The 25,675-nt window shown below is 39.3% G+C and overlaps 2 protein-coding genes across 4 annotated transcripts in view; one reads left to right on the forward strand and one right to left on the reverse strand.

Moving 5' to 3' along the window:
* The first annotated feature begins 6,463 nt into the window (after positions 1-6,463).
* Positions 6,464-15,149, forward strand: LOC307000148 (alpha-2-macroglobulin-like protein 1). Its single transcript, XM_079615469.1, has 34 exons — positions 6,464-6,694; positions 6,886-7,069; positions 7,136-7,292; positions 7,398-7,450; positions 7,590-7,610; positions 7,715-7,880; positions 7,962-8,046; positions 8,118-8,232; positions 8,309-8,429; positions 8,529-8,638; positions 8,714-8,884; positions 8,952-9,179; positions 9,253-9,465; positions 9,544-9,693; positions 10,844-10,969; positions 11,043-11,136; positions 11,274-11,421; positions 11,512-11,737; positions 11,823-11,946; positions 12,016-12,137; positions 12,212-12,263; positions 12,359-12,442; positions 12,531-12,707; positions 12,838-12,913; positions 12,996-13,152; positions 13,226-13,300; positions 13,382-13,544; positions 13,612-13,796; positions 13,866-14,087; positions 14,173-14,294; positions 14,413-14,494; positions 14,586-14,669; positions 14,748-14,853; positions 14,937-15,149. Exons 1-34 carry the CDS (start codon positions 6,612-6,614, stop codon positions 14,975-14,977), a joined length of 4,323 nt encoding a protein of 1,440 aa, XP_079471595.1. The 5' UTR covers positions 6,464-6,611; the 3' UTR covers positions 14,978-15,149.
* A 3,459-nt stretch (positions 15,150-18,608) lies between these two features.
* LOC306996228 (caspase recruitment domain-containing protein 10) overlaps positions 18,609-25,675 on the reverse strand; it is a 31,858-nt gene continuing 24,791 nt past the window's right edge. Inside the window, exons 16-24 of one of the 3 annotated variants that reach the window (XM_079608527.1) lie at positions 25,490-25,646; positions 23,938-24,052; positions 22,990-23,230; positions 22,043-22,115; positions 21,852-21,954; positions 21,584-21,742; positions 20,632-20,738; positions 19,679-19,794; positions 18,609-19,349 (exon numbers count right to left, since the gene is read on the reverse strand). In XM_079608527.1, the coding sequence (XP_079464653.1) occupies positions 19,148-19,349; positions 19,679-19,794; positions 20,632-20,738; positions 21,584-21,742; positions 21,852-21,954; positions 22,043-22,115; positions 22,990-23,230; positions 23,938-24,052; positions 25,490-25,646 (1,273 nt within the window). In that variant the 3' untranslated portion in view covers positions 18,609-19,147. Of the gene's footprint in view, positions 19,350-19,678; positions 19,795-20,631; positions 20,739-21,583; positions 21,743-21,851; positions 21,955-22,042; positions 22,116-22,989; positions 23,231-23,937; positions 24,062-25,489; positions 25,647-25,675 lie in introns of all 3 variants that reach the window. The other 2 variants (XM_079608525.1, XM_079608526.1) reach the window with 2 other exon arrangements.

Below are 25,675 nucleotides of genomic sequence, written 5' to 3' on the forward strand. Positions count from 1 at the left end.
CTGAAGTATCGATAATTGTTAAATTTCACTGACATTTAAAATGACTCATCATAAAATATGACTTTGATCATATCACCCACCAATAATCGCATCAAATAACCGTGATTTCAATATTGACCTAAATAATTGTGATTATGATTTTTGCCATAATCGAGCAGCCCTAACTAATAATCAGACTAATGAGTTTGTGACCGTGAGATCCGCATTAATGGCCGGTGGGAAACGCGTGACATTAACCTCTGAACGAACGAGTAAAATATAAAGAGTTAAACAGAATAATCAAGTGTTTACTTAAATGATTGGCTAACCTAAATTTAAGCATGTGAAAAATAGTCATAAATACCTAATTGGAATTAAATTTGCGCACCGAGAAGGAAACCTTCTACCACACCATTGGATTCAGACGTTGGGCCAATTGCGTGGACCTTGCATTTAAAATGTGTCTACTTTCTTCTATCACATCAGGGCTAATTTTTATGTCCTGTTTTGTGTTATATTTCTCTCTTTTAATTATTTTGATGTACTGACAATGAAATTACACCTTTTTTTTCTTTCACTTCAGACCTGATGGAAGAGAACGAGGAGAGTGAAGAACTGAGTGAAGTGGAGGAGGAACATCATGTCAAACCTGGAGACAAACCTTTGAGTCGCTCAAAGACTAAAAATACATTTTTAAAGAAAAGAAGAGCCAAGAAATCTTTCACCTGCACTCAGTGTGGAAAGAGTTTCTCAAGCAACCATAGTCTTGAGATTCACATGAGAGTTCACACTGGAGCGAAGCCGTTCGCATGTGATCAGTGTGAAAAGAGATTCTCACAGAAACAAAGTCTTGAGATTCACATGAGAGTTCACACCGGAGAAAAGCCGTTCACATGTGATCAGTGTGAAAAGAGATTCTCACAAAAAAACCATCTGACCGAACACAAGAGGATCCACACTGGAGAGAAGTCGTTTACATGTGATCTGTGTGGGAAGAGTTTCTCATACAAACAAAGTCTCGAATGTCACATGAGAGTTCACACTAGAGAAAAGCCTTTCACATGTGATCAGTGTGAAAAGAGATTCTCACACAAACCAAATCTCGCATTTCACATGAGAGTTCACACCGGAGAAAAGCCTTTCACATGTGATCAATGCGGGAAGAGTTTATCTTCCAAACAATCTCTTAAACTTCACATGAGAGTTCACACCGGAGAAAAGCCGTTCACATGTGATCAATGCGGGAAGAGTTTCTCACACAAAACATGTCTCACTGGGCACATGAAAATCCACACTGGAGAGAAACCATATGTATGTGATCAGTGTGAAAGCTATTTCAAAGACAAAGTTAATCTTGATGTTCACATGAGGATCCACACTGGAGAGAAGCCGTTCACATGTGATCAGTGTGGGAAGAGTTTCACGCAGTCAGCACATCGTAGAGTACACATGAAAGTCCACACCGGAGAGAAGCCGTTCATGTGTGATCAGTGTGAAAAGAGATTCTCAACCAGAAGTGGTCTTAAGTGTCACATGAGGATCCACACCGGAGAGAAGCCGTTCTCATGTGATCAGTGCGGAAAAACATTTTCTAGGGCATCAACCCTGAAGGAACACCTGACAGTTCATATGAAGGAGAAGCCACATTCGTGTTCTGTGTGTGGAAAGAGTTTTGCACAGCGCCACATGTTACATAAACATGAGAAAATACACACTGGTGTGAGAGAGTACATGTGCTTTGAGTGTGAGAAGACTTTTATGACAGCGAAATGTTTAAAACTGCACGAGAGGATTCACACTGGAGAAAAACCTTACAAGTGTTCACACTGTGACAAGAGATTCAGTTGTTTAACAAGTCTGAAATCACATGAGAGGTCCCACACTGGAGAAAAACCTTACAAGTGTTCACACTGCGACATGAGATTCAGTTATTTAACAAATCTGAAAACACATGAGAGGATCCACACTGGAGAAAAACCTTACAAGTGTTCACACTGCGACAAGAGATTCGGTCATTCATCAGATCTGAAAAGACATGAGAAGATCCACACTGGAGAAAAACCTTACAAGTGTTCACACTGCGACAAGAGATTCAGTGTGTCATCATCTCTGAAAACACATGAGAGGATCCACACTGGAGAAAAACCTTTCAAGTGTTCACACTGTGACAAGAGATTCAGTGATTCATCACATCTGAAATCACATGAGAGGATCCACAGCGTAGAGAAGCCGCACACGTGTGATCAGTGTGGGAAGAGTTTCTCTATTAAAAGTCGCCTGAAGCTACACATGAAGATCCATGCAGTGCAGTAACCACATCAGCCTTACAAGTGTTCACACTGCGACAAGAGATTCAGTCAGTCAACATCTCTGAAATTACATGAGAAGATCCACACTAGAGAGAAGCCACACACGTGTAAGACTTGATTTTCCTGCTAAGCTGAGATAAAACGCACCCTAGACAGAAGATCTCAAAGAAAGAGCACGGGACATTGACTTGTCCAAACTTTTCTCCTTCCCTATCTCTGCATCCCCCTCTCCCTCCTTCCTTCCTTTCTCCCTGATTCAAGTCACTAAACGTTTACTGAGGAATGTCTATATATCACATATGATGTATCTTGTGAATATTGTTTTTCCTTTTCATGTTTGGTATCATTTTTAACGTCTCAGTGTGATTGGAAAAATAGTCTTAATTTCAAGGCAGTCATTGGTATTATGAGAAAGATTGAAAACTTAGGAGAATTTTGTTCTCCTCTTTGGGTGGTGTCTCTTCGAGATATCAGATCATTCTCCCCCTCTCCCCCGAAACCCTTTCCCCCTGGGGTATAATGGCGCTTTTCCACTGCATGGTATGGCCGGTTCGGCTCGGTACGGTTCGACTCGGCGCGGAACGGTTCGGCTCGCTTCGCTTTTCCACTGCGTGGTACGACTCGACTCGCTACGGCACGGTTCGGTTCGCTTTAGCTCGGTTGCTTTTCCACTGCAGTTAGTACCGCTTCAAAGTGGGTGGGACTGATTGTTAATAACTAGTTGTAGGTCCGGTGGTAGCCGTGTGCGGCTAAGAGCTGTGCTACTTCCGCTCCTTGGCAACCAACGAGAGGAACGTCTGCACCTCGTCCACTGACCACGATTCATTCAACCATTTCTTGTTTGATTTTTTGTTTACTTTTTTTGTCAAGTAAATACTCTGAAAACAGGTGCTACCGCGTTGGCTGTTGTCTGGCTATTTAAATCTAGCGGGTTTAGTGTCTCGTGTCGCAAATACAATGACGCTGAAGTGACGATTCTGTCTGACCAATCAGTGATCTGCAGTGTTTTCACGTCACATTATAGTATCGGTACGGTACGCTTGGAACCTCAACAGAGGTAGTACCATTTAAAGCGAGCCGAAGCGAGCCGTACCGTACCGTACCATGCAGTGGAAATGCACCATAAGTGAGCCGTACCGTACCGAGCCGTACCGTACCATGCAGTGGAAAAGCGCCAAAGCGTGCCGTGCCGTACCGAACCGTACCGTACTATGCAGTGGAAAAGCGCCATAAGATTAGACCCAAAACAACTCTAAACAATATTTGTACAAGCCTTTTGTTCTGGTCTTTGTATATAAGGTGCCAGAGTAGTCTTTGGGGAACCTGTAACCAGGAAAACCCCCATGCAGTGTGTCAGTGTTCTCCTGTCATAACACACTCACACACCACTGTGTGTCTCTGTCAGGAATGCATTTCTTACTCTTGAGTCATCTTTGAGCAATTGAGTCATGTATTTATTATTTCTGAATTGGCTTTTAATCGTTTACTTGTGTATTTTGCATGATACAATTTTACCTGACAAATAAAATGTTATGTTTGATTTATTCTGCATTTTTCTGAAATCATTATTCCTAGTGCACTGTTAGACCTTACCAGATTTTTTTACTGTAAAATAATGGCAACACTGTTGCCAGTAATTTACTGTTAATTGTACAGTTCTTTACTGTAATCTACAGTATGTTACTGTAAAAATGCACTAAATTAAAACTCCAGTCAACTCATTTCACTTGCAGAAACCGACTGCCTTAAATTGACCAACTGTCGTTTTAAATGTATTAACTAAAATGTATAATGCATTAATAATGTGAGCAAAGTATTACTGTGAACTTATTTCATTTGAGACCACTAAAAAACTATTGTACATATAGAGATTTCCACTAGACCAGCAACTACACAAATAAATAAAGCAACATGCAGCGTATCATCAATGTTTGTAGATCTTCTCCTGGGGTGTATTCCAGAAAGCTGGGTTAATTTACCATCAGATTAACCCTAAACTCTGGGTTGATTAACCCAAAACCTGCTTACTCGGGGTATGTCGGTTCCAAAACACCTGTGTCGAGTTAGTTTAACCAACGACTGCTAATAACCTTGTGTTAATGCGCGCACACGGCGAACATATAAAGGCATTTTCAATGGAATGCCGAGTTCAGGAGTCACCATGGAGTCTAAGGGTGAAAAGTTACGTGCCGCGTACTTCTCCGAAGCGGAGTTAGAAGTTTTAATGTTGGCTTATGAGGAGTTCAAGACAATTGGCTTGGCAAAAAATAACTGACAGAGTAAATGCGTACGTTTTTATTATTATTATTATTATTATTACATTTTAAATATGCTTGCCTTTCTTTTGTTAATTTGCAAGGTTGAACAATTGTCTTTTTGAGCATGTGGCATGACTCGACAAGCATTTACTTTTCTCTACATCAGTTTCTTAAGAATACAGTGCGATGCATATTGACAAGAAATATTTAGGCCACATAAGTCACATAACCTGCTTTCTGGAATACACCCCTGGTTTCTGTCAAACACAGCACATCTAGGTTATGGTCTGTAATCATATCATTAACAATTAGTGCTTTTGAAGAGAGATTGAATATTCAGCAGCCCGAGCTTTATTCTTTGTTCATTTGTATTATATCTGGTTTTTATTTGTTGAACATCAATTAAATGTTTACCCTTAGATGAGTTTCCTAATTCGAGGAACAGACACAGTCTCTATATGATGATATCTAGGTGAAAGAGGCTCTATGTGATGGGATTTATCTGACCTTGGTGACGTTAGACAGATAGCAGACGGTCGGTTTAGCCAGTCTGTCTGCTTCCTGACCTGAGCCCCAGATTGTCATGGTTGACCATCAAAATAAAGTCAAACCCAATCCATTACCCTGATTATTGAGAACTGTCCGGTTAATATTTACACTCAGATGAAAAGTTTTGGTGTTAAATTTGATGGTTTGCTATCTTTTAGATCCCATATTAATAATAGTACACATACTGAATTTTTTTCTTCATTTACGTTACATTGCTATATTGCTAGACTCCGTCCATCACTTTCTAAGCTAGTACTGAAGTCCTTATTCATAATATGGTTACATCACAAATTGATTATTGTAACTCTTTTATTTTGCCTTCCTGATAAACAACTCCATCGATTACAGTTAGTTCTTTAACTTTTAGAATGAATTAGGTGTGTAATGAATTATCTGTAATTTGGGTTTACATATTATTTTGAAAATATATTTATTGGAATGAATACATTCCAATAAATATATTTTCAGAATAATCTGTAAACCCAAATTTAAAATAAAGCACAATCTATAACTCTAAAATTACTTTTTGTGCTTTGTTTGATTAGCATCTGATGCAGTCTAATTAGCCTGATGCTGTGCAGGTTTTTTTTTTTTTTTTTTAATGTGACCTAACATGTGCTAATGTCTCCTTTATTTCTATGTTGACAAAAATGTCAAGCACATTGGACATAGATTAAAATTGTATTGGCTGAAGGAGATGTCATATGATAATTCTAAAATGTATTTTTTTGGGTTGAATATCATTATTGTATTTTATGCAATTTTCTCTGTGTCATTTCTAAATGACGATACACTATAGAGGGTGTTTACTGCTCGACAGCTTCTCTCACTCATCTGCACTGATGATGGCAGTGATATTGAAAAGCTTTGGGGGGAAAAGGTTGATTTAGCACTTTTTCGTCAGGCAATGGAAAAGCCTTGAGGGTGGAGCAATTTGAGTTCTTTAATAAGATTAAATTAATAGACTTTCATTAAACGTTTGAGAAGGTTTCACTCCGTTTTCTCCCTGTTTCACAGAGAAGGTTTAAGATAGTGCCAGACTAAAATGCATGATTGATCTGTATTAACTGAAAGCAACTTCCACTGACATTACCTTAAAATATGTCATTGCCATTGTTTTGTCTCAAGATGCACACCAGTAATGTTTTTTTTTTCCCTAAAGGCACATTTATAAAAGCTATTTAAATGCCCTAATTGAACAAATGCCTAATCCTGGCTTAATCTAAGCACCGTCTGTGAAACTGGGCCTACATGTGTCACTGGCAGTATTTAGATATGTTTTAAATCAATACCAGATAGAACTCAATTAACTCAATTAATTCCAGGTGGTGGTTAATCAATTAACTTAGCTAAGTAAATGCATTCCCTGACAATTAAAAGTGTTTAAATATCCCTGCGTTCAGTGCAGAGGATTGAGAGAAGCAGCAGCAGCAATAAACAGTGGTAGCGTAAGAGAAGTTTGCTAAGAATTGTGAAAGAGACTTAATTTTGGTTTGGTCTTGGATGATTATTCCTCATGGCTGTGAGGGAGACTAGTGTTTGGAAAGGGCTCCTTTTAGCCCTTTTTCTCTTTGCTGTTGATGGACAGAAACCAGGGCCGTAAGTACTGTTAAATGTGATTTGAAGTGATCAATCATTCTGTTGTCTGTTTAATGTTGGGATTAACTAAACTAATCTATGTGAACCGATTGAAACTTTCTTTCAACGCCATTGTAAAAGATCACTACTCTTCATTTGTTGCTATCCAGTGATAAACTAGATGTCCTGTGGTTTCTGTATTTTTTCCACAGGTTATTCATGGTGACGTTCCCTGCAGTGATTGAGTCTGGATCTGATGCCAAATTATGCATAACTCTTCTGAAGCCCCAAGGGAGTCTCACAATGACAGTTTCTCTGCTTGATGAGAAAAACAGGACAACTCAACTTGTGCAGCAAGTTTCTTCAACGTCATTTCACCGCTGCTTTAGCTTCCAGGTCTGTCATGAGACGCATGTTTTTCTTTTCTTTTTTGTCTGGTTTGTTAATTGAGTTTCTCCACAGGCTCCTCGAGTAGATAGAGAATTGGTGCAGAAGCTGAAGGTGGACGTTCAAGGGAAGGTCTTCAGAGCGACTGAAGAGAGGAAAGTCATGTTCAGACGTTACCTGCCTTTGACCTTCATCCAATCAGACAAACCAATCTACAATCCAGGACAAACGGGTGAGCTGTGAATGTCCCTTGGTTTAATATTAGAGGTGTAGAAAGTCCAATACGATACAAGTTTTGATCAAGTGCATTAACGTGAGTTTATTGGTTTCTTTGCAGTGAATTTCAGAGTTGTCACTATGGATGCCAGATTTGTGCCTTTTGATCAGATGGTAAGACCAGATGTTTCACCATATTGAGTTTTCTGGCCATAAACGCATTTAATGCAGGTTATTTTTATGTGCACTATTTTGCACTTTCAGTGATCAGTGAGTTTGTTTTTTAAATGTTAATTCTTTTGTCTTTTTGCAGTACAATCTGGTGGTGGTAGAGGTGAGTGTGCTCCAGTGCAAGTCTTTTGAATGGGAGTCAATGCAGCTTTTTGTACTTTTGCTTTGTTTGCTGTTTTTCCTCTGAGCTGTTCATTGTTTTATTAGGATAATCATAATAACCGGATTGGTCAGTGGACAAATGTTTCCTCAACGGGGTGGATATTGCAGCTTTCTCATGAGTTAAACCCAGAGGCTCAGATAGGGATGTACTCACTAAAGGCTTTTATTGGAGACCGAACAATCTCCCAGGTTTTTGAGGTGAAAAAATATGGTAAGTCATCGTGTATAAACTGTGCAGCAGTTCAGTGACCGATCTGAGGTCTTGATTCAAGTCATTTGGTTTCTGGTTTAGTTTTGCCCAAGTTTGATGTGACCGTAAACACACCACAGACGTACAGTGTTGCAGATGTGGGACTGAAAGTTGAGGCTTGTGCCAAGTAAGTAAAGCTTTATTTTCTTGTCTTGAAGTTGGTCTGTTCTTGATCTTGTTCCTTGTGATGTTTCTCAGATACACATATGGCCAACCTGTGCTTGGTCAAGCATTGGTGGAAGTGTGCCGTGAGCCGTTTCCATATGTTGTGGTTCCTGATTTGACCCGTCGTTGCCTGAATAAAACTGCAAAGGTTTGAATCCTGCCTTACAGTGGAGGTTTTTCTTCTGCTTGTGCTTGATTTAAATGTGATTTTGTTCTGCTACCAGATGAATGACACTGGCTGTGCCTCCCTTACCGTCGATACATCAGTGTTTTTCAACACCAAATTTGAAAATAATATGCAAGACACTTTTCTTGTAAATGTGAACATCACTGAGGTGGGAACAGGTGAGCTAATGGCTTATCCGAACCAATGGCACTTGCTTTAAAGTTTGTTGGCTGTTCACTTTTCTATTGCATTCCTCCACCCCATCCCCACTCCCCCAGATGTAGTCATGTCAAAAGCTGCAACAGTGTCTATTACGTTTGAAGTCGGCAAAGTCACGTTTGTGGACCTCCCAGATTACTTTGAAACCGGATCAATATTTAATGGAAAGGCAAGTAAATGTTAATTCCTTGTCACAGGAGCCTTCATATTGTTTCCCTTTCCTAACCTTGATCATTCCCAACAGATATCAGTGTCTCGTTTTGATGGGACTCCAATTGCAAACAAAGTTGTTTATCTCCTGGATGGTAACAGCTGGCCCAACAAACTGCTGCTGAATCTGACTAGTAACCAGAAAGGACTTACCACATTCTCCCTCAGCACTGCTAGTCTTCCTAAAGCTGCTCTAAATCTAGTGGTACGATTTGCTCTGTTTTGTGAAATGGACTTCTCTCATGAAACTGATTGAATTTGTTTTTCCCCAGGCAAGTGCGACTCCAGAGGTTGTTTATGGTTACAAATCACCATACTTCACTACAGATACAAGGGTTGTTCAGCTTCTCCAAACTGCTTCTCCTGACAACCCATCATTTAGTGAACTGACTATAGTGAAGCTTGAGCAGCCGCTCAAATGTGGTGCTGCATTTCCAGTGACTGTCAAGTATTCTTTTGTTGGAGAGACTGGTGACTACAGCACTGACATCATCTATATGGTGAGTGGACATTTCGTTTTTTTACATTTTTTCAGTTAGTTCAGCACCTTTATGCATCCATTTGTCTTGTCAGGTCATGTCCAGAGGATTGATCATTCTCCATGGAATTCAGACGGTCACAGCAAGAGCTTCTAATACAGTCACAAGCGGCTCTGTGTCTTTCCAGCTGTCTGTCAGTGTCGATATGGCTCCAGCAGTGCAGATTCTGGTCTACTGCGTTCTGCCCAGTGAGAATGTTGTCGTTGGTAGTGCATCATTTGAGACAGAAACATGTTTCCAAAACCAGGTATGATGTGCACTGGCATCTTCTGTCTTTAAGTGAGGAATGGTGATGTATCCTATAGCCTGTCAATTCTTGTCCCAGGTGTCTCTACAGTTTTCTCCTGCTACGGCTGTTCCTGCGGAGGAAAGCGTTCTGATGGTCTCTGCTCAAGCAGGGTCTCTGTGTGGTATCAGTGCTGTAGATCAGAGCATCCGGATCATGGAGCCTGGAAGACGTTTGAGTGCTGAAATGGTATTGTGTGCCTCAATCAGATTTCCTTTGTAGCTAATTGGCTTAAAATAAATATTAATAAATCACTACTTATCAATAATGAATATTTTGATCAGTTAATAGAATTTAACTTTAATGTGGAAAAATTTAATTGCAATCAATAAACCTGTTTGTCCCATGAACACTCAGTTTAATTCTGAGAAATGTATGTTTCTGGGGTATGGGAAATGTCTTGCTGTTCTGTAGACTAAACTTAAACTACTCTTAACATATGATTGCAAGTTGTAGCACTTTGAAATTCAGCAGATCAACAGCCTTGAGCAAACCATCAGTTTAGTTCTAACAAGCCCTTTAAAGGGGTAAGGATAGTTAATGTATCAAATGAGACTAAGTTTGATACTTGCATGCCTCGCCCATTTGAATAAAACTGTTCTGATGCAATTTGTTGAGACTCCAATTGATCTTTGCTGATGTCTTGATAAGAGAACCAGTGGGAATCAATCTTTGGTGACCGGAAAGACAAGGCCACAGCCTGGCACAAGCTTGGGGGTCCTTTGAAAACTTCTAGTTCAGCATCTTCACATCAGGATTTCTCAGACATTATCGGATTTCTAAGACGTTATCTTGTTTTGGGGGGTTTTTTTAAGCGTGTGAAGATGTCACACCCTCTGGAGTTGTGTGAGCCAATTTGGAGGGAATTTCTTTTTGACCATTTGTTCTAGCAGGCCGTTGAATATGTACCATAACTTGATTGACGCTTTTGTATAAGAATCTTGATGATGATTTTCTTAAACACCCAATGTAAATGTGTCCTGTAACTGTTCACTTCATTTGGGATGTTAGTTTTGGGGGAAGTTTCATAGACCTTTGTTGGGAGAGTTTGCTGGATTATTCATTAAATATGAGGGTAGAATTATGTGTCTGATTTGATCAAGATGCTACACCTTTTTAAACCTAAACTGAAGTTGGATTCTAATCGGATGTGTGCCACACTAAAATGTTCAGTTTACTTCAGATCAAAGACAGGGAAAACCCTGTCATGCCATTGAACTAATTTAACCAAATTGAAGACATTTGTCCTTTTTTAAAATGTGATAACATTATGATTTTGACTTTTGAAGACCTACGTACATGACTTAATACTAGAAGACAACTGTCTCTATGTTCTCAGGTGTTCAACTTGCTCCCAGTGCGATCATTATCTGATTATCCATATGAAGTTGAGGATGAACAGGAATGCCTAAATGTTCGACCCCGTCGGGCTGTTCCTACAGACCAAGCCTACGAAACCTTCAAGGTATAAAACTGTTCATTATCCTGTTTTAATAAATTCACCTTAATCTTCAAATGTTTTTCTCTTGCTGTGACAGAGCATGGGGATAAAGGTTGCCACAAATTTGCCTATCAGGGTACCTCAGTGTGTCATGTACAGAGGCCTGAATTATTATCGTAACTTCCATGATGGTATGTCAGTTTTTTTTTTTCTTGTGCTCATATTGCCACATGACTTGATAGAAGCTACAAACTATAATAAAACTAAAGGAATCTATGACCTGAAACTGCAACCCATTTGGAAACTTCAAATTGCTTTTCTCTTTCAGTAATGTATTATCGTTATCCTGTAGCCATGGCTATGGCTGGAATGGCTCCTCCAGTAGCAGAAAGTGCTGGAGTTGACGCTTCCTCTTTTGATGTGACCATCAGGACTTACTTTCCAGAAACCTGGATCTGGCAGCTTGCTCAAGTGGGGTTTGTAAAACCTTTTGTAATATCTAAAGCTACTTTCCCACAGTTTTTACTTCGGTCCCCCTCATTTATAGTTGGGTCCTTTTTCTTCAGAGCGACTGGATCCACACGAGTTCCCCTCACTGTACCTGACACCATCACCACATGGGAGACTGAGGCATTCTGCCTGTCTTCCAAAGGTTTTGGTCTTGCTCCTCCTGCTCTGCTGACGGTCTTCCAGCCCTTCTTCCTGGAGCTCTCCCTGCCGTACTCCATCGTCCGTGGGGAGTCTTTTGATCTGAAGGCCACGGTCTTCAGCTATCTATCCAAGTGCATCATGGTCTGTCATGGTTTCTTTATATACTGTAATGGATCTGTATAGAGAAGGTTGTGTCTTTTCTCCATGTGCTTTTTTTCATTGGCAGGTTAAAGTAACTCCAGCTTCATCCATGAACTTCACTCTTAAACCATATACTGATCCGTATTCATCCTGTATTTGTGGCAATGGGAGAAAGACCTTCAATTGGGTTCTCTCAGTGTCTGTTCTCGGTCAGTTTTAGACGTCTGTTACCAAATTTAAAGTTTGTTGTGTTGCTCACTTCCTGTCTTTCACTGCAGGAGCTGTCAATGTGACTGTCAGTGCTTCAGCTGAACCATCCCAGACTCGATGTGGCACTGAGGTTGTAACCGTGCCGACAAGAGGACGCATTGACGTAGTCACTCGAAGTCTACTTGTCCTGGTAAGTGTCACCAGCCTTCTGGAGTTTGATCATGGATCTCATGTGGCTTTACTGATGTTGTTTTGCTTTTATAGCCTGAAGGAGTTGAAAGGACAAACACCCAGAGTTGGTTACTGTGTCCAAAGGGTTTGTTTGCACTCAATGATTCCAAAAAACCTTCTCCCTGTATAACCAAACATTAGCCTAGCAATCAATGCTGATCCATTCTGTTCGGTCTGCAGGAAAAGTTCTTTCTGAAGACGTGACACTGACGTTTCCGACAAATGTGGTTCAAGGATCAGCTAGATGTTCAGTTTCAGTCCTTGGTAAAGCATTTCATGGAGTAGAAACTGACACAAATGTTTGGCAGAATAACTGTTTCTGATGTGGGTTTTATGCTTTACATCCTTGTAGGGGACATAATGGGACGTGCTCTGAAGAATCTAGATGGGTTATTACGGATGCCATCTGGCTGTGGAGAGCAGAATATGATCATTCTTGCTCCAAATATTTACATCCTGCTGTACCTGGAAGTCACAGGGCAACTGACCGCAGCCATCCGAGAGACTTCTACAGGCTACCTTCAGCGTGGTATGGGCGAGCAGATCCATTTTTAGTGTTGTGGAGACTAAATCTTAATGACTTTAAGTCTTTGATTCCCATCAAAGCTGTCAAGACTCTTTTATAAGCTCTCATCCCCTGCCACTTTTCTTTTGAACAGGATACCAAGGACAACTAAACTACAGGCACAGTGATGGATCCTACAGCACATTTGGTTATGATGCATCCAATACATGGTGAGTTTCATGCTGTTATTCTAGTTGTGTAACCTTTGTCACTAGCGGTTTGTTCAGTTTAACAACTCCCCTCCATGGCCAGGTTGACCGCCTTTGTCATGAGGTCTTTTGGTCTAGCGAAGCGTTTCATCTTCATTGATCCGAATGTCCTTCAGAGTGCAAAGGACTGGCTAATAAGCCAGCAGGGTTCAAATGGTTGTCTCATGCAACAGGGAACTTTGTACCACAACGACATGAAGGTACATGTTATCAAATGGACCTTAACATAAACCTTACAATATTGTTTTTAATCAATGTCCTTGTGTGTTTTAGGGTGGAGTTGGTGATAACGTGACCATGACTGCCTACGTTGTTGCATCGCTGCTTGAACTAGGCGTCCCCACCACAGTAAAAACATCTCCAGTAGTTGTATGAGCTCCTTGCAGATAGCCTTTTCCAGCTGTTGTCTGACATCTGCTTTGCTTTCAGGATTCTGTCATTGCCAACGCTCTGTCATGCTTGAGGCCTGTCGTTGAGAACCTGGGAAACACTTATGCCACGGCTCTGCTGACCTACACCTTCAGTCTGGCTGGAGAGACCACCACTCGATCACAGCTTCTAACAACCTTGAACAACGTTGCCATTTCTGAAGGTAAGATTTACCAGCATCTTGTTTAATCCAGTACTTTGTAATCAACTTCCTCCCATCTCATCCTAAGGCACTAAGCTCCATTGGTCTCAGACGACATCTGGTGATACTCTGGCAGTGGAGATCAGCTCTTACGTTCTGCTAGCAGTTCTTGCTGTTCAGCCTCTCACTACCGCTAATCTGGGCTATGCTAACCGCATTGTCAACTGGCTTGTGGCCCAGCAGAATCCCTATGGAGGCTTCTCCTCCACCCAGGTGCCTCTGACTACCAAACATGAGTGCAATCATTTATGAGGAGGTTTTTAATCTGGTGGTTGTTTTTAGGACACATTGGTGGCTCTTCATGCCCTGTCTGTGTACGCTGCTCAAGTGTTCAGCTTGGATGGCTCCAGCACCATTACTGTACAGTCCTCAGTAGTGGGAGGAGACTCTTATAGCTTCAATGTGAATCGGGACAACAGGCTGCTGTATCAGGAGAAGCCGCTGAAGAACATTCCTGGCAAATATAGTGTTAAAGCATCAGGATCCACTTGTGTGTCTGTGCAGGTCCGTATCTTAACCCTCTCTATTTCTGTTTCTTTTGTGCACATCCAAATCTGATTAGTCTTGTCTGCCCGGCGCTCATACGTAGGTGGCGTGTTTCTACAACATCCCAACACCCGTTAAAGTCTCCAGGACACTGAGTGTTGAAGCGAAGGTGACAGGAGACTGCAGACCGCTTGGGTCCAATCTTATGTTGAACTTCACAGTAAAGTAAGAACAGCTTTGGCTTTGTGTCCTGAAACCAGCTCTTGTTTGACTCATTCAAAAGGATCCTGCGTTCTTGATTCTGTTGACCTAAACCTCTTTATTCCCAACCACTGTCATTCAGATACGACGGTGTAAAAGCAAGCACTAACATGGTTCTAGTTGACATTAAGCTTCTGTCAGGCTTCACAGCAGATACGTCACTGGTTCGTAGGTTTAAGATCTAGAAAGTCCCAAGATGCTTGAAGCTCCTTCAGATGTGATTGTGTCTGTAAATTGTTTTTTTTTTTTCCTCAGCTTGGATCTCCACCCCAATCGTTTGCTCCGCTAGTGGAGCGGGTTGATGCTGAAGATGATCATGTCCTAGTGTATCTAAAAGAGGTGAGACCCTGTACACTGGGTATATTATTAGCTGCAATCTCAAGTGTGGTCTGTGCTATTGTTCATCCTTTCTCCCAGGTTCCCAAAGGCGTGCCCATGAGTTACACTCTGCAGTTGAAACCGGTTCTTGCAGTGAAAAATCTCAAGCCAGCAGTCATTCTGATTTATGACTACTATCAGACAAGTATGCATTACTCCTAATCATTCATTGCTCTGGCTGAATTCAATATTGAACATGATCCTATTACTTTCATGTTCCTTTTTCAGGTGATTCGTTTGAGACCACCTACACATCCATCTGTCCATAATTTCATTCAGTACTGGCTGTAGGACTTATGACTTAAATAAAACTGCTATTATATACAATCAGTTCTTTTGTTGCCTCTTGTTCCTCATCTGTGACATTTATTTGAAGCAGGAATTTTCGGTGTTCATGAGTGTCTTTGTCCTGTGACTTCAGATCCTTAGGCAGTTGCTGGTAACTTAAGTTGAAAGTTGGGCTTTAGACTGCAACAGTGCTTTTTCTTAGTTTAAACTATGGTAATCAACTTTTTTATGAAGGCATTTAGTTAGACAAATATCCAGTGTAGCCACCTTTACTTTGACATACAAATAAATGTACATTACCAGAATGATGTACAGTCATTATTCAGGGACTCGGTGCAGTTTTAATGTATGCCTAAATGTATATTAGACATTATCAATGTTTGACCTCAGCCACTCATGTCAAGCTCACATAGATTAAATAATAAATTAATGAACATTGTGAAAAGTTGTGTGGCTAAAAATTAAATGGCAGATGATAATGTTTGACATCCCAGTAAACACAGAACGTTGACACGACGTACCCAACCTTCTAATAACGCTTTAGCAACATTGCCAAAAGGTTGCTATAACTACATTGTGTGGTGAATGTTGTCACAATGTTGCTTAAGGTTGTGCCCATGTCTGGACGACCTACTCGTCACTGCCCTGAAGTGGGAAAATCAGCCTTTTAAATTGCAACCACCAGTTGGGCTTGTGTTGTCATCTTCATTAAGCAAGAATAGCCTACGTGAGTAGTTTAATTTAGCCTGCCTCAGCTAAATAAGATGCATAATTATTCAAACACAACTTACAACTTCATTTTCTAATGTAGCCTCGCTCGCACTTTAGTTTTTCATTTGACTTGTCTGTTATTTAGTCTCCATTACTTTGCTCCTCTGGATTTGTGGACATTTCCTGAAATTTGGGACAACACAGTTGTTCATTAAATGTTCTGATCTGCCTTTGCTTTTTATTTAACTTTAAAAAAGAATATACACTTCTTTTTTCCCCACAAATGTACAACTTTTGGAAGTACAATTTGATTACCATATGCATTTTAATAAAGTTGAATTAATGAAACCTTTTGTCATTTTTACTCTTCTTCAAGAGTGCACTTGCAGGTGTTGATTATAATTAAATGACTGATAGCCCCATTAAGTAGGAATAAACAATAGTTTAAAAATGTATATCATTTAACATCTGACTAATTAAAAGTTAACCTCAAAACATAAAATGCTAAATGGGGGATATCGGCCTATCTAGCATTTTTTTAGCATAGTCTCTCAGTTGCTGAATGTCGCGTCTTACAATTCGACGTTGTTGCAAGCATGTAGACAGCTACGTTGCCATAGCAGAAATGCAACGTGCCGTAGACCCTACCTGTCACTCCCGTTTTCACCGGTACTCTCCCGTATTTCACACCCATCTCCCGCCCCCTCCCGTTTTGTCCTTTCTCCCGTGAAACTCCCGTAATTTGTATTCCCAAACGTCGTTATATGACTAATCACATCAATATATTATTCCAAGGTTGCCCAGTTGCCAGATCTTGTATGAAACCCATCCTACTCGCGCAATCAACACATCATACACATGTCAACCCATTTGTGAGCTGGCAACCTACAACTCAGTAGCGCTGTTGACGTGCGCAGATCGACGTTGGAAATTGAATAAAGCGATCACCTCACGTAATTAACTCAGCATCCGTTTTTTCTGTCATCCTTTGGCTGGCGTTACATTATATGATGTGCTTTTATCCTTGCAAATGCTTTTAACCCATTCACGCAAAGACAAATTGAGCGCCAAAATCGAGTTCTCTTTCGGCTTGAAGTTGACCGAACTAACACGCAATTCTGCAAAAATGTCCGTTTTGTCGAGTATCCTCATAAGAGCAGACTGAGCACTCTTAAATTAGTTAAATAGTTTTAAATGAACATAAAGAAGAGTTGTGAGAGAATGATGCGCGTGTGAGATGTGCGTCTCTGTCAGCGGCGGCTGCTCTTAAAGACACAGTAGCCAAAAAAAGCTTTCTGTCAGTAAAGTTAATCAACGAACAGAGAAAAAAACTCACTGCTCTTGACAGATGAATCATTAAAGTTACAAATGTTCTTTTATGTATAATTTAACATTTATGCAGTGCAAACTGTTTGATAACTTTATTACATTTCTATATATTTCCTACATTTTAGACAAATATTTAAAATATACTGTCTTTGTCGTTTCTACATTAATCTGGAGATTAAATGTGAAATTATGACATTATAAAATATATAAAAAACATAATTTTTTTTATCGTGAGTAATCACATAATTTTTTTGTTTCTAACCAAGAAACAAACCCCCCTGTTCAGATCTCCCGTATTTTAGTACCCAAATGTTGACAGGTATGCCGTAGACGTTGCCACAACGTAAATGTGTTTGCTGGGATTTCAGTGTCGGAACGACTCTTATTTAAAGCTAGGGTAGGTAATCCTGTTCAGAATTTATTTTTTTATACTGGGTGAAATGGTCCTTCCATTCTGATAGTAGTCAATACATTGTGTTCAGAAAAAGGAATGAAAAAAATCTGACCTCTGTAGCAGCTGTAGGACAGTAAAAACTCTAACCAATCACTGCCATTCGGTGCGAATGTAAAGAACCAATCAGATGCCTTCATGTCTCGTGCCCGAGTACCACTGCGTACACAGCCCTGCATGCACTAATCACATGTCACCACTTGGTGAGTTTAACAATTTTGTAAACAAACATTATTGGCTGTTTTAATGACATTTTCGGACATGCCCATTGACTCCAATGTTAAATGGGTCCATGGCCAATTCTTTTATAGTCAAAAACTCGAGAGAGGAACCATTGTCAAAAAAATGTTGTCCACCACTCTTGTTCATCCAAAACAAACTACAAAATAGACTCAAGGTGTTAAATACCGGAATTATCCTTTAAATGGCCTAAATGAGATAATTGATTGAGTATTATTTACAGCTCATGAATTAGATTTACATTTACACGCTCCTGTGTGCCTGAAACTCAAGAGCACGTTCACACGATTTACTAAAAACAGAAACGTTTTCCTTTGCGTTGTTCAAATAGAGACGACGACAACGATGTCAAAATGATCTGAGAAAACTGGCCTACTAAAAATGCTGGATTACTCATGCCAGGCCAGTAGTTAGCGATGTCACTTTATAAAGAAACATTACACGCATGTAAACTGAACACATAATAGGCATGATCTCAGTTTTCACAAAATCACGTTTTAGTAGTTTACACAGACGATAAAGATATCGTTTTCAAAAAGTTAGCGTTTTCAGGCCCCCAAAATGCAGTTGTCGTAACGAGTGGCCAAAACGACAGGGTTTTCAACTAAAACAAAAAACGTAGACATTTTTCTACTAAATATCTGTCAACATTTGTGGCCGTGTTGTCTGATTTTTATTTTATATATAGAAGTTTACTATTATATATGTAAGGGATAATGTATAGCGAGGCGGTTGTTATAGCGAATACAACTCCCGACACCCTGAAGGGAGTTGTATTCGCTATAACAACCAACTCGCTATACATTATCCCACTTATTACATGGCTGCCTACCAAATAAATCAATAATTTGACACAAATATTGATTTAAAAAGGAATTTATTGATTCAAAAACGATTTATATGGCTTCCGCTAAAGAAAATAGTCCGTTCCGTCTCTATGGTTAGAATCCTGCGTCCATGGCAACGCTCTGTTTTTCATGGCAGGGGTCTGATATCAAGACCGCATTCTACATTAGAATTCAAGTCATGTAATAAAATAATATATATTTATATAGAAGTTTACTATTATATATATAACTTAATTACTACTATTATATATATATAACCTACTACAACAAAGCTCAAAGTGAAATTATGATGTAAAACATGAACACAAACAAACAATCCAGAAAAATCCAGCATCCGTTTGTTATAAATATTCATATTAAATGATTCACATTATGGACTATTTGAGTGTGCATATATAATCAGTATGTTCATTAACCATCTGTCCCATATAACCAAACCTAAAATAATATGTCTGGATGCATCATCATTACTTCCAGATTGCATGCATGTCCTGAAAAGCTGCTTTGGAACGACATGTATTGTGAAAAGTTGTATGCAAAAATTAGTTTTGACTGGAATTGCATGATGATGTCTAGACGCGCTCCTGCTCCAGCCACACCACGGCCCTCTGCTGGACCAGGATGGTGCTGCGTATGACGGCGAGCAGCTCGTCTGTGGAGCTCCACGTGTTCGGCTCCAGCGTGCTGAACATCAGAGGGAGAGTCTCCAGCTGCAGCTCCTCCATCTGACACACCTCCATCAGATCCTCCTCTCTGTGGCCTGATAACAGCTTCCTGACACACACACACACACACACACGTTTCGTTGGGCTCTTAATGTGATATCAAAAGCTCAAGGCTGGGCTGATGTTGTAACTACATCATCTTTATCCACTAACCATTGTTCATCCATCGGGCCTTCGAACTTTAAGGCTTTTGAACTTAAAAAATACAATTACGTTTGTTGTTTTATAATATTACAGTTATATAAATTTCAGCTTATTGTAATTCTGCTTTCTTATATTTCAACTTCAATTCCAATTCCGCATCACATTTGCTACATTATCTCAGATTCAGGGATTGAACTTTAAAAGGCAATTTCAGAGACAGATGGAGATGCGCACCTGAACTTGCGGCCCTTCTTGTCTCTGGGTTTGATGTAGATGATGATGGGGTAGATGCTCTGCTTCAGGAGATTCTCCACATGACTCAAGCCTAGCTGAAGCAGACAGTGCTTGTCCTGAACACACACACACACACAGTTTAACAGAGGTGGCACTCAGTGTGTGCGTGTGTGTGTGTGTACCTGGTTAATAACCTCTTGAATACTCTGTAGTTTGATTCCCAGTGGTTGTGTGTGTGTGTGTGTGTGTGTGTGTGTACCTGGTTAATAACCTCTTGAATACTCTGTAGTTTGATTCCCAGTGGTTGTGTGTGTGTGTGTGTGTGTTTACCTGGTTAATAACCTCTTGAATACTCTGTAGTTTGATTCCCTGTGTGTGTGTGTGTGTGTGTGTGTGTTTGTGTGTGTGTGTGTGTGTGTGTGTTTACCTGGTTAATAACCTCTTGAATACTCTGTAGTTTGATTCCCTGTGTGTGTGTGTGTGTGTTTACCTGGTTAATAACCTCTTGAATACTCTAGTTTGATTCCCTGTGTGTGTGTGTGTGTTTACCTGGTTAATAACCTCTTGAATACTCTGTAGTTTGATTCCCGGTGTGTGTGTGTGTGTGTTTACCTGGTTAATAACCTCTTGAATACTCTAGTTTGATTCCCAGTGTGTGTGTGTTTACCTGGTTAATAACCTCTTGAATACTCTAGTTTGATTCCCGGTGTGTGTGTGTGTGTGTGTGTGTGTGTGTGTTTACCTGGTTAATAACCTCTTGAATACTCTGTAGTTTGATTCCCTGTGTGTGTGTGTGTGTGTGTTTACCTGGTTAATAACCTCTTGAATACTCAGTAGTTTGATTCCCTGTGTGTGTGTGTGTGTGTGTGTTTACCTGGTTAATAACCTCTTGAATACTCTGTAGTTTGATTCCCGGTGTGTGTGTGTGTGTGTGTGTGTGTGTGTACACGTACCTGGTTAATAACCTCTTGAATACTCTGTAGTTTGATTCCCAGTGGTTGATCTAAAGAGTCTAAGAGGAACACACTTTTATCCTGACGCACACAACTCTCCAGCGGCTCTGCACACAATGATAATAGTAATAAAAATAATAATATTAATAAAAAATAAAAAGTATAATAAATTCCGGACATTATGAACAAAAAGGTATCAAGATTTTTTATACAAAAAACATGTAAAATGAAATGTTAAAACAAACTATTTTTAAAAAGACAAAGTGACCACCAGCTGTAAATGCAGTGTTATTTTAGTATCGTTGTTAATATACTATTATAGCATATAATAATTGTATGTAATAATTTGGATTATATTTTTATTTTAAATTTAGTTTAAGTTTTAGTAATATGATAGTATTTTTAGTATTTAATATTTTGTTTTTCTTGTTTTCTTTTTCATTTTTAGTAGTTTTATATAATTTTTAGTAATAGTGTTGCAGTATACATTAAGATTTTGAATTCATTTTTATATTTTCCATTTATATTGTGATTTTAGTTGTAGCAATTTGTTGGGTTTTTGTCATTTTTAGTAGTTTTTGTCATTTAAGTAACAGTATTATCCCTGTATCATTATTCCTTGTTGTGGACTCTTATTTTGAAATGTATTTTCAAATACAATCTTTTGAATGTTTTGATTTTAGTTTTAGTGATTTTGTTGTGAGTTTTTGTTATTTTTAGTAGTTTTCTGTAAGGTTTTATAAAGTTCATCATTTTATTCGTTTTTTTTTAAAACGTGTATGTGGTTTTTATTTTTGTATCTATTAAACTTATTTCACGACAGGTAGTTATCAAAGTATTCATTTATATTTATATATTATAACGGTTAACATTTATTTTATTACAAGTAACATGGTTTAAGTTTTAGTTAACAATAATATCTCTTAGTTTAGCTGATGCTGAGATTGTGTACCTGGATTGCAGGTGTTGAAGTCCAGGCCGGATTCGGCCGGTTGCAGAAGCCGCTCGATGATCCCGCGTGACAGCAGAGACGGACAGAAAAGCACCGGCCGTTTGCTGGAGACCCGAACCATCTGAACCAGACTGAACGGGATCAGCTGCTCCTCATGACCTACACACACACAAATACATGTACAAACACACACTCACTGCTAATGTTGGCTTTTAGTGTTCCTGTTATTCTGTCTGAATGGTTGCATGTGTAAGTGGGCGGGGCTTACGGTTACTGAGTGTGTAGAGCACCTGATTGGACGAGCCGATCGCACGATAGTTTGAAGAAACCGCTTTAATGAGCCGAATGTGCTCAGGGGTTTTCTTACAGAACTGAAGACAGACACACATCAAACAGCTCAATATGTGTGATAGAGAGACAGACAGAGATAGAAAGACAGACAGGAATCTAAAGACAGACCATCACCTTCTTCCTGCATTGATTCTGTTCAATCGCCATCGTACGAAGTCTCACCAACAGCAGCTGCTGAGCTCTGGATGAGAAAAACACCCGTTCAGACTCCTGACATGCATCAGGCGGATATTTAACACAGAAATTCAATATTAAATTACCAAACATATATTTTTTCACAGCACCAATATCTAAACTTTCCTAAATCAAGATGCATTTACTGGAGAGGCAAAATGACAAAATAAGAAGACTTGTTTTTTGATGTAAGAAGTTGATGAAAATTAAGTCAATTTATGATTAAAATTAGATCAATATCTGTCAATGGGCAAATTTTCATTTTTGGGTGAACTATCCCTTTAATATCTTGTCATTTTGCATGTCCAGTAAATGCATCATGATTTAATAATGCATTTGTAAAGGAAAACAAGACAAAAATACTAAGTAAAATACTCACAACATTGAAAAATATATAGTGTCTATTCCCAGCCCTGGACCATCAGTTATTTACTTTTTAATTGATTAAAGACCTGTTGACACCAAGGACGATAACTATAACTATAATGATAAAGATATAGTTCTGAAAATCGTTCTAAATATAAAAGAATAGTAGTATCCAAACCACAAATATAATGATAATGGCACAGAGAAACGATATAGTTGGAATCAATATTTTACAGCCAATCAGAATCCATCCTGCTTTAACAAGCTCGAGCATTTAAAGCGGTAGACAACAAAATGGCAGCGCTCGCTTATAAACAGTATTTATTAATTTAAAAATACATTTATAAAAGATAATAAACTGAACATTAAACGATGTAAACGGTAATATAGTTATCATTATAGTTATTTTTATAATTATCATTCTTGGTGCGAACAGGCCTTTATGTTCAGAAGAGTTGACGGTATTTAATTTGAATTCTTCATAATATTTCAATGTTTAGTGTGTTTTTGTGTACCGGTTGTAGTTGGGCACGGCTCCGGCCTGCAGCGGCGCCCCCGTGTGTTTGTCCACGCGAACGCAGCGCCACTGATATTTGCCGTTATAACGCGTGTCGGTGACGTGCAGCACATCGTCACAGCGAACCCTGAGACACGGCGGGTCGCCGTGGGAAATGAGGTCAAGGTTCACGCGCACATAGAACGAGTCGGCGCCGGTGAAGGATGGAGACGAGAGTTCAGCCGTTAAACGAGAGTAACCTGAAAGAAAATGATTGAATTAGATCAAAATGATGTTAAGACATTTCTGATATATAAATCTCGCTCGACTTTTTTTCTTTTAATTAATTACTTTTTTATTGATATACTGTACATGGAAAAAAATGCCTTACACTGCAAAATAATTACTTGTTTCACGATAAAATTATATTCTTAAAGCAGCTGAAAATAATCTGTCAGAAAAAAAAAGATAAATCATGAGATAATTTTTTTTGCAATCACATTAATATCTCACATAGTTTTGCTTGTGTATTGTTTTAAGGATGTCTAGGAGTTTTAACCGGAGAACTTAACAACAAAAAAAGTATAATTTTCTTAGATTTTCTTCTGCAATTTCTTGTTTTCCAGCACAAGCAAGTGTTGAAATTGACCAAAATGAGTTTATGCTTAAAACAAGAACAAATATCTACCAATGCGGTCAGAAAAATTATCTTATTTGCCGTTTGAATCAAGTTTATTTTTCTGACCCCATTTGGTAGTTTTGGTATTTTTCTTGTTTTAAGCATAAACTCACTTCATTGCGATCAATTTCAACACTTAATATATTACATAATTTTGCATATATCTAATAAACTTATCTTGATTTGAGAAGATTTATATGTTTGTGCTGAAAAAACAAGACACAAATACTGAGTGAAACGTCACATTGTGTAGTGAACTTCAGATGTCAGTGGATGTTTGTCTCTCACCCTCCTGGTTGTGTGTGTGTTTGAGTGCGTTCGGTTCGGTCCACCACTGCAGTGAGAAATGAGCCACTTCAGCCGTACACTGACTGAGGCGAACACGACCCTCGCCCAACAACACCTGATCCAACTAACACACACAACAAAACAAGCATTCAAATGATTATTGATATGAAACAAGGGGTTCTGGAAAGGGGCGGGGCTTAGACATCATATCTGATTGGTCAGTTACAATGAATCGAATAAATAAACCTTCTATTTGAGTTATTCACTGTGAATTTTTATTTAAATTCTATTAGAGTTTGTCTTGTCTTGTCTTGTCATTATTCAGGTTTAAATTATTCTCCAAACCAGAATTATTGTCACATGATAATGGTAACTTTTTTCAGCCCTGGTCAGGATGGACCAATCACAGTTGTTCACTGGATATTGATTATGTTCACTATGATACAGGCACTGTACAACAGTGGTTCGCTTGTTACCTCGAGAATAGGACTTTTTCTGCAAATTTAGGAAATTTCTCCACATCATCTGCACCGGTCTTGTGTGGTGTGCCCCAGGGATCCGTTTTGGGACCTTTATTGTTTTCCCTTTAAATTGGCTTCCCTTGGCCCACATTTTTCAGAAATACAACATTTCATATCACTGTCATGCAGATGATTCTCTGTTTTACCTTCCAGTAAGGCTTGACACCACTGTTTCATTCGATGTTATTATTGAAATGTGTAAATTATATTAAGAGTTGGATAACAAATAATTATCTGAAGCTAAATGAGGATAAAACAAAGGTTTTAATTCTAGGCTGTCCTGTAAAATCCCTCCCCTGCTCAGGAAGCCCGGTTCCTCTCTCAACCACTGTACGTAAACGAATCAAAAACCTTGGAGTGATCTTTGGCTCTTCACTATTTTTTGATAAACTAATTAGTGCTGTTATAAGAGCAAGCTTTTTCCATTTGAGTTATATCGCAAAGTTGAAGCATCTTCTTTCAAGTAAAGATTTAAAAGCTGTGATTCATGCACTTGTAACATCACAATTATATTATTGTAACTCTCTTAAAGGTGCAGTGTGTGATTTTAGCGGCATCTAGTGGTGAGGTTGTGAATTGCAACCAACAGAAGTTATAGTGGCCGACAGGAAAAGATGTTGTCGTCTGAGACAGCGGAGAGTAGCCAGTTAAGCAATGAGGTTTCTTTACAAAGATAAATTAAGAAATTAGATTTACTTAATTATTCAGTTAAACTATACGTTATTGCGAATATCAGGGCTCCTGTAGGAACATGTCGATGTAAGGGGACCCGCGGTGTGCGTAGATAGAAATGGCTCATTCTAAGCTATTAAAAACAACGGTTCATTATGTAAGGTGTTTATACACCACTGAAAACATAGTTATGTATATTATATTACATTTCTGTCAACAGATCCTCCTAAATATTACGCAATGCACCTTTAATTATGGCCTCAATCTTTATTATCACGACTGCAAGTATGTGCAGTGAAAATGTGTTTCAGTGAAGGAGGAACTTCCTGTCTTACGCAAATCAGTTTTCAGTCTCTCACCTCCAGCAGTTCACTGCCCTCCTTCAGCCCGCATCGCTCCGCGGTCGACCCCGTCCTCACCGTCTGGACGAACACGCCTGTCCGGTTGCCCCCGATGATGGTGATGTCACCCGCCAGACTGATGCTTTTGGGCGAAGAGGAGAGCGCTGGAGCTAAGCTGAGAAATGAACGAGACACAAATGAGAC

Source organism: Phoxinus phoxinus (assembly GCF_949152265.1).
Source record: "Phoxinus phoxinus genome assembly, chromosome: 1".
NCBI lineage: Eukaryota > Metazoa > Chordata > Actinopteri > Cypriniformes > Leuciscidae > Phoxinus > Phoxinus phoxinus.

Coding starts and splice junctions, on each gene's coding strand:
- LOC307000148 (XM_079615469.1), top strand. CDS start 6,612: ATGGCTGTGAGGGAGACTAGTGTTTGGAAAGGGCTCCTTTTAGCCCTT. Junction 11,422..11,511: donor TGGCAGCTTGCTCAAGTGGG/GTTTGTAAAACC, acceptor CTTTTTCTTCAG/AGCGACTGGATCCACACGAG. Junction 13,153..13,225: donor TGTACCACAACGACATGAAG/GTACATGTTATC, acceptor TGTGTGTTTTAG/GGTGGAGTTGGTGATAACGT.